At 37.6% G+C, this 8930-nt stretch overlaps 1 protein-coding gene across 1 annotated transcript; it reads right to left on the bottom strand.

Annotated features, from left to right (window-relative positions):
- Window positions 1–3213: 3213 nt before the first annotated feature.
- Window positions 3214–7855, bottom strand: ap5s1 (adaptor related protein complex 5 subunit sigma 1). Its single transcript, XM_083924930.1, has 3 exons — window positions 7588–7855; window positions 5148–5439; window positions 3214–3885 (listed from the first exon to the last, which is right to left on the bottom strand). The coding sequence occupies exons 1-3, from the start codon at window positions 7767–7769 to the stop codon at window positions 3757–3759; spliced, it is 603 nt and encodes a 200-aa protein (XP_083781056.1). The 5' UTR covers window positions 7770–7855; the 3' UTR covers window positions 3214–3756.
- Window positions 7856–8930: the final 1075 nt, after the last annotated feature.

Raw genomic sequence — 8930 nt, 5'->3', positions numbered from 1 at the left:
AAGTGGACCTTACAATTACAGGGGATAAAAGTGAAATTTTAATCTCCACTTAACATTAACTTGTGCATTTTATCAAAAGGGCTGTTTGTAGGTGAAGATCATCCTATGTCTGTGCATCACTAATTAGTTGTAATAACCAACACACTGCACACCACACACACATGGAAACAACCTTAGCGCTGCTTGTTTGATGTCTGGCGGTTCCTTTCAAATTTTTCCGAAGCATTTCTGATTTTGGAGCCTGGTGGATTTATGCTCTGGTGTCACTATTTGTCTCTTATTATCAGACTGCAGCTCTCATCATGTCTGGCGACACACTGCCCCCTAGTGGAGAAGCCCTGCAGGGTTGTCAGTCCTGACAGTTTAACACATTGATGTTAATGAAGCCAAATAACTGACTGTGTTGAGCTAAAGGAGCCAAGTAATCCAAATGTAGCATTTCAAGAGTTAATACGTACTAAAGGTAATTTTGAGTATTTTGCTACTTTGTTTGTTTTATGCCTGTCTGTGGCCATATTTTTGCAACCATGCAAAATACAGTCACAGAACTTAACAGGTGTGAAATCTGGATCGAAATAAAGGTCAAGTTCAAATGTGGGTGTGATCCGAGCAAGGGTACTTGAAGCAGGGAGTAGAAAGTAGAGACGCATCGAGTGCCCCAACACTTCACATCCCTGGCCCGATTTGGCATCGCCGTGTGATCCTATCCACTGACTCTAATCTGACTTGAAGATTCCTTCCAGACATGTTGTAATAATTAGTGTCAGGTATCTTTTTTCCGCAATGAAGTTCAAATAACCTGGTCAAAAATTTACTCACTACTACACTCCCATTTAATTAAAAAGTCCATTCTCTGTGTCGTGCACTGGTATTTAAATATAACACATGCACATATACACCTGATAATTGTGCACAATTATCAGGTGTATATGTGCATGTGTTGAACTGATTAAAGGTGAGCTCAGATGAACAGATAAATGTGGAAACAGTCCTCTAGTGTAAAAACTGTGCTCAAACATCCAGCTGAGGTGAAAATAAGAAAAACACATTTTCAGTGTTTAAGGGTTGTGGACTTGGGGGACTTATACTGTGATGATTTTTCATCCTACTTCAAATCCTGCTCAGACAATATAGTCCTTTTGGAAAGAAATTGTAAAAAAACAAAAGTATCTTTTCAATATTAAAGGAAACCTTTACCATTAAAAGGGAACATGTGTGTATCAATTACTCACTGTGCTTCATTGGATTCTTGAAAAAAAGCCTATGAGAAAAACTAATTTTCCTGATGCTGATATTCAAAGTGACATTTTGCGCACTACATGGCCACACAAACATTACGTCCATTTGAGAGTATCTTATTTTAATGCCTTGGGCATTAATCTGCTGCTTTATTAATGTCCCCCAAAGGTATAAGGTCAAGGTATACTCAAAGTCTTTAGGTGACTTATGAAATGCTGTAATAACAAGAGGGAACAGCTTAAGTACACTAATGAAAGGAGTGCACTGGATACATGCTGCAGAGAGAGAAATACGCCACGAAAGTGTAGAAAAAGAGCCAAGATGACTGCACAAAGTAGACAGATAGCAAAGAAAATATCCCTCTTAAATTGGTAAGCCTGTATCTGGGTGGTCTGCTTTCAGAAGATGTTACCTCTAGAGTCGAGACACTTCTTCCAGAGTCTAAGTGCTGCTGGCAGAAAGGCCATTACCATCTGTGTTTTAGGTGAGGGGGGAAAATGGTGTAGCAACAACTAGTTTGCACATTTCCCACACAGCTGAACAGAGGAGATGGTGTGAAACCAGAAATATCTTTATCATTACATTGATTTAGCTGACGTTATTACCCAAAGGTGACAGAATAAGTGCATTCAGCCGTGAAGATACCACCTAAAAATGTCAAGAAGAGTACATACAATTCAACAAATAAGCAAGACTGTGGCACAGGGGCAGATTCATCCTTAAGGGAGGATCGGATTGACGCAATTTAAACATCTTTTAGACGGCAACAGGACAATTATTTGAAAATACGGTGGATCTTGTACATTTACAACTGCATATCTATCATTTTCTTTAATACACTCTGCTGCTCTGGCTCTATTTGCTGTTTTGCTTTTCTATTTTGCACTTTAATGTTCATATATTTATCTTATTTATTTATCTAAATGATTTTGTATTCTTTTTTTAGTCCATTCATTATATTTGTGTACTGTAAAAATAAAAAATGCATGGACATAGTACTAGAAATGATAAATATATGTATTTATTTATTAGGTGATTCTTTAGACTATAAGAACATTTCACAAAAATAAGTTTTCTTCTTATTTGAACTAAAGGACCTTCCCCAAACCATGGAGAACAGCCTCAGACACGACAGAAAGTGAACGCAGGGGTGAACACACGCAGTACACAACAAAGCCTGCTTCCTCTTCTAGAAGCATCTGAAGACCTTTTTTGAAAACATTTACTTGAAATACTACTTGGTTTTCTCGATACAGACAGGAACAACAGCGCCTTCTGCTGGTGTGACAGTGGAACTTACTGATTATCTCATTCAGTCAGGTTATTCAGTTCACAGGTGTTTTTATCCAGCTGATGTGAGGTTGGTTTTTTTTTAGTCCCCATGAGATGAACAACCTCTAAATCCTCCTCTTGTGTGTTCTATCATTTTTAATGTTCGATCCCCAGTGTCTCATTCTGGGCTAACACACCGTGTGTCCTTGATTGCAGGGTACACAAGTTTCAAAGAATATGCCTCGGGTAATGCTAAAAATTTGCTTTATTTTTTTAATACAGAAAAAAAAGGAGACGATCAAAGCGATTGATGTTGGCAACCAGACAGTTGTTTTTTTTGGTGTTTGGATTTTGCTGCCAGCACAAATACTGTGAGGCTTTCATGAGACCAGGAGGAGGAGCGGGAGAGTCTGGCTTCACGGGGGGGGCTGCAGTCATACAACACACGTTCACAAGCTACAGGAAAGCATTTGTTATTTGTTGTGTCTGGATGTTTCCGTTGTAGTTCATCCTTTCTTGTTTTATCCTTTATTTTTCATGCCAGCATCTCTGCATCCTTTCAACCAATCATGTCACTTCCCATCTTTTTAATTGTCCTCAATGTCTCAAGAATGACTCACTTTTGGTTCAAAATGGCGGCTCTGACATTGATCTTTCTTAACTTCTGCTGTTAGTCACTTTGAGATGAATGGTACACTGTACTGCACACAAGCATAACGCATTTATTTCCTTCCCTTCAGGAATGAAAGGTGCCTTAGAAGTCACAGTGAGGAGATAAAGCACTTTGAGATTCACTTACACTCCAAGAATTCTCAAAAACAAACAAACAGGTCAAGCCTGGTTCCTCAAGGTCACACTACGACATTTCAAGCATGGGGAATCAGATAAATAGCAGTCTTTGATGTTGACAAGTAGGTTTTAACCGGCCTCTTCAGCTGCACTCTTTAATCTGCCACATTTTCCTTTCCACTCTTCAATTTGACAAACAGGATTTAACTGAAGCCTCCCACGCAGTAAACAGTCAACATTGAGCTGCAAGTGGCTGAGGGAGATATTTACCGCTCTGTGTGTTTACCACCTCATGCAATCAGAAAGCAGCAGCTGCCAGCAGTCCGCTCTTCTTCCGCCGCCGCAGAAATGTCACCAATGGTAAACAACAGTCAGCCACTTTGTTTTAAAGCCAGCATTCACAGCTAGCAGTAATTGATCTCAAACTGGTAGCCGAACACCGGGGATGCTCTGGTTTCACTTGGCCATGTAAGCTGCTACGTCCTTCTCCAGACTCTGGGCGAAGCGGTGGTTGAGGAAGAGGAGCTGCCCATGAGGAAGCAGGTGGCTGAGCAGGGCATCGATGCGGTTGCTCCTCAGCAGGACCTGGAGGGATAGTGTTGTTAGGGACGACGGCAGCAGACTTTCAGTTACAGATGATAATGAAACCTGTGCGCCTGCATTCTCCTTTCATTCCTGTTGCCTGATTTTACTGCCATTTCCATGACGTATAATGAATTGTTGCTGTTGAGCATTTGGTTTATTAAAGATCTACACAGGAGTCAATAGTGTTTAAGTCTGGGACTACTTAATACACATTTTGTGCTAGTGAGTATTTCCAGCAGCAGAACGTTGTGTGTTCTTGAGTCAAAATAAACTCTAGTGTGTGTTCTTTGTAATGAAGGAACCTGTCACTCAGTGCAACAGTGTGGCTCACTGATATGTTTTTGACAGTTTCAGACAACAATGGAGCTCACGGAGGAAGAGGATATTTCAGGCTTTGACTACTATTATTTATTGGTTTTGGTCTTTTCATGGGAATTGTCAAATATCACCAGACTCCTCCTTTAAAACAGAAACAGAAGCAGTGACAGAGCTTAACTTTAAAATGAAAAAGAATTATAAATCTTGTCCTCCTCTAATCCCTGCTTCACAAACAGAATACAGCCAACAGACAAATTCAAATACAAACACTGGTTATAAAAGGTTCAAGACACTAGTCTGACCTTATTCTTCACTTAATACAGTTAAAGCGGGCTAGATGTGAATAATCCACCATGTTAGTGACACTGCTGACAGCTGTTGGTCTGTCGGCCCATATCCTCACCAACGGTTATGCTGCGTTCACTTGTGATTGGTAATTCCAGCTTCTGAGTCAGGCGTGTAGTAAGGGCAGAAGTATAATAGAAACGTCTGTGTGTGAATCTAAGAGGGGAACATATAGGGGACGGACTGGAAGTAGAGATGTGAATGTGTTTCAATAAAGTTTACAAAAGAGCCCAAAAAAAATACAATTGTCAACACACAGTGACCATGAACGTGACAAGATGGAGGGCTTTGAAGGAACAGGCTCTCCTGCACAACTTACTGCCAAAGAGGCCGGTAGAAACAAATCTTATGGAGTACAACTTTAAGCTAAAAAATAACCACAGACATGTTTTTCTATGGTGGGCGTTTTAATGTGTCAGCGTGTCAAAGTACAAGGCTGAAGATGGGTTCTAAGTTTTAAAGTTAAGGGTAACTTAAGGGATAATAGTATTTCTCAGTCAATCTTTACTGTCACACTGTTTTAAGATACTACATAGACATTACTGGAACAACCTTCACATTTTGTGAAACCCCCAGTCGGAGGTCGGTCTGGTGCTCACCTCGCTGCCCGGCCCCAGCATGTGCAGGTGCTCCAGACAGTGTCGGGTCAGGTTGCTCAGAGTCCTCTCAGCCAGCAGGAGGTTCTCGTGGGGCTCGCAAACCAGTGTGAAGCCCAGACTCTGGACTCCCAGCCACAGAGCACTCGTCTCCTCGGGGAAGGGGTCTCCGGCTCTGAGACGCACCACTCCACTATCGGCCTCCTTCAGGGCCAGAGCCTCCTCGCCGGGCAACGCCTCCACCAGCTGCCGGCCTGAAGCGTCCCGGGACAGAGAGACGGCGCTCCGGACCTGCCTGAGTCACACAGGATCAGAAATATAGAAACAGACTGGTAACCACACATCACCCAGAGATTAACGTCTAAATCAACATCATCTGAATCATAACTTGGATTAGTAATAATGCTAATTTCCACCCAATCTTTGATTTGAATTATTTTATTTATAATGATATGAAATGAAGGAAAGCAAGCAAATGTATTTAAGAACTCTGAGGCTTTCCTGCCCTTTAACATTAATAAACAGACAATAATATTAAATGCAAAAATAAGTATAACTGAAGCCTTTTGCAGACTATTTTCAGGGCTGTTTCTCCTTCATGCTGGTGAATAAATATGAAAAAGTATCACATTGTTGTCACTGGTTGACATGTAGCAGCAGAACGCTGTCATTCTTTACCGCCACACACAGACAGTGCATTTTATTTTGACAGTGATAATCAACAGTTACAGGCTGTCATGTGGGAGAAGAGGAAAAATACACAAATGAATCCACATTTACTGAAAACAAATGAGACGAATGCAGAGAAGACTGACAGCCTCTGTGATGCTGTTCACATGTCCCCATCAGGAATCAGCAGGATGCAGAAAAAAGGAGTGGATGCAATAAAGTGGAGAAGAGCCCGAGGGGGCTGTTCTTCTGGAGTGTCTATGTGAGACGTGGTGAAGGGCTTCACTATAATGTGTCCACAACTGTCAATAGAGCAACATCATGAAGACAGACATGGAAAGGAACAACATCCTCTTGACACAGGGAGCACTGGGGTTTATGGGAAATGTGGTCATAAGACCAAATAACATGCTAACATGCATCAGCTGTGTGAATGTGTGTTGCAACACCACAAATATAGACAGGAAGTGTGTGAAGGGGTATCAGATCTAATTGAAACTTTACAAGCAGCACCATCAGGATGCTAATAAGAAAACAAACTACTGCATGCAGAAAGCCATGGAAGAATCATGCAAATGGCCTGAATTTGGGTTCATTTACATCATAATTTGCATATCCTTCATTTAGGACAAAGAGTAATGTTTGTTTGCTGACACTTGTTCAGACAAAGCTAAAACAGTTATGCATTGTTGACATTGGAAGTGTATACTTGCTAATATATTTATAATCATTTGACTTCATCACCAGGTGTCTATTTTTGCGTCACAAATTCCAACTATGGAGGACCGGACCTGCCAAAATTAAAGACTTATATAAAATAAAATGCCTTTAAATGCACCAGAAATAATAAAAAATAAATGTAAGCATTAAATAACTGATAAAATGTGACTAAAATTCATATATGTTAAAATAAGCTTGTTTATTTTTGTTTACCTTTGAATTAATTGCCATATTGATTTCATTTTCCATTTTAATGTATTTATAGATTTATCTGTTGTAATTTGTGAATGTTATTTTCGCATCTATTCATTTATTAATTTAATTTATTTTACATGTATTTAGTTCAGTTCAGTTTATTTTCAGACATTTCAGACAAAGACATTTCTTGACAAACACAAAAAAAAAATTATAAAGTCTGAAAAAAGGGAATAGGCAGAATCTAAAGCTTATAACGCCTACCCTTTCAAATACATAAACTTAGGTAGCTGCTACACACAGGTCAAAAAGAAAATGTCTAATAATTAATTTATTGCTGCTGTCAACATACAAAATCAACATATGTTTGGATAATGTTCCTCTTTAGAACAGTCTTAAAGTAAATTAATGTTCTGCAGTCTTTTAAATCTATGGCCAAATCATTCCAAACATTCACTCCAACAACAGAAATACAATGCATTTTTGCATTTGTTCTAACACTGGGCTTTTTTATTTAATATGTTTAATTATTTCCGTATTACTTTCTTTATATGCCATTCTTTTCTTGTGTCCATATTTCTTTATGCATGTATTTATCAAGTCATTATTCATGTATTTATTGTTTATCATGGCAGGTTCAGCCCTCCATAGCCAACTGGACAGGAGCGTAATGTAGTGGTTTACTAACTACTCCCAGCCTGCAACATTCAATATTAGCCATTCTTTTATTCTCTTAGTTTTGGTACCTTTAAGTATATTTGAATGCTTTGAACTTAGATTTGGGGACTGCATTTAAACACACATGTTGTCATCCAAGATAACAGAGGGTTGCAGAAAGCATCTATTCAATGCGTGTCACCTTGCTACCACAGCGACCTTCTCCCTCTGCAGAAGTCGTCTCTCCTCCGGGCTGAGCTCTCGGTCCTGCCCGGACAACATGCCCTCATCTGGACCGAAGACCCGGGAGTAAAGCAGCCGACTCTCCCCGGCACCGAGAGCACTGACCGGACACACTGTGTGGATCAGGAAACATCGAACCATGTTGTCATGTGGCAAAGAAAACACACACACAAACCGAAAAGCCTCTAATTTCTCACGGAGAGGGTTTTCTTTGCATGGTAACGTTGCTACTGTTGCTCACTTCCGCGTTTGTCAGCTGACTTTTCATGGTTACCGTTGCTATGCGTTGTTTGAAGCCCCAGATGGCGCTCGCAGTACATTATGGTCTATTCCATGATATTATATTATATTATATTATATTATATTATATTATATTATATTATATTATATTATATTATATTATATTATATTATATTATACTATTTTATATAATATAATATCTCATCTCATCTTCAACCTCTTATCCGGGGTCGGGTCACCGGGGCAGCAGCTCTAGCAGGGGACCCCAACTTCCCTTTCCCTGGGCACATTAACCAGCTCTAACATCATGCTATATTATATTATATTTTATTATATCATGTTATTTTATGTTATATCATATTATATTATATTATGTTATGTTATGTTATATTATGTTATATTATATTTTATTATATCATGTTATGTTGTGTTATATTATATTATGTTATATTATGTTATGTTATGTTGTGTTATATGCTATTATATTATATTATATTATATTTTATTAAATCATGTTATGTTGTGTTATATCATATTATATTATATTATATTTTATTATATCTTGTTATGTTGTGTTATATTACATTATGTTATATTATGTTATGTTATGTTATATTATGTTATATTATATTTTATTATATCATGTTATGTTGTGTTATATTATATTATGTTATATTATGTTATGTTATGTTGTGTTATATGCTATTATATTATATTATATTATATCATGTTATGTTGTGTTATGTTATGTTATATTATGTTATGTTATATTATATTATATTATATCATGTTATATTATATTATATCATATTATATTTTATTATGTTATGTTGTGTTATATTATATCATATTATATATTATTATATCATGTTATGTTGTGTTACATGATATTTTATTATGTTATGATATATTATATTATATCATATTATGTTATATCATGTTATGTTGTGTTATATTATATCATATTATATATTATTATATCATGTTATGTTGTGTTATATGATATTATATTATGTTATGATATATTATATTATATCACATTATGTTATACTATGTTATGTT

The sequence above is a fragment of the Echiichthys vipera genome (assembly GCF_963691815.1).
Source record: "Echiichthys vipera genome assembly, chromosome: 12".
Taxonomy (NCBI): domain Eukaryota; kingdom Metazoa; phylum Chordata; class Actinopteri; order Perciformes; family Trachinidae; genus Echiichthys; species Echiichthys vipera.
The sequence above is the reverse complement of the archived record's forward strand: the minus strand, read 5'-3'. Positions and strand labels throughout refer to the sequence as shown.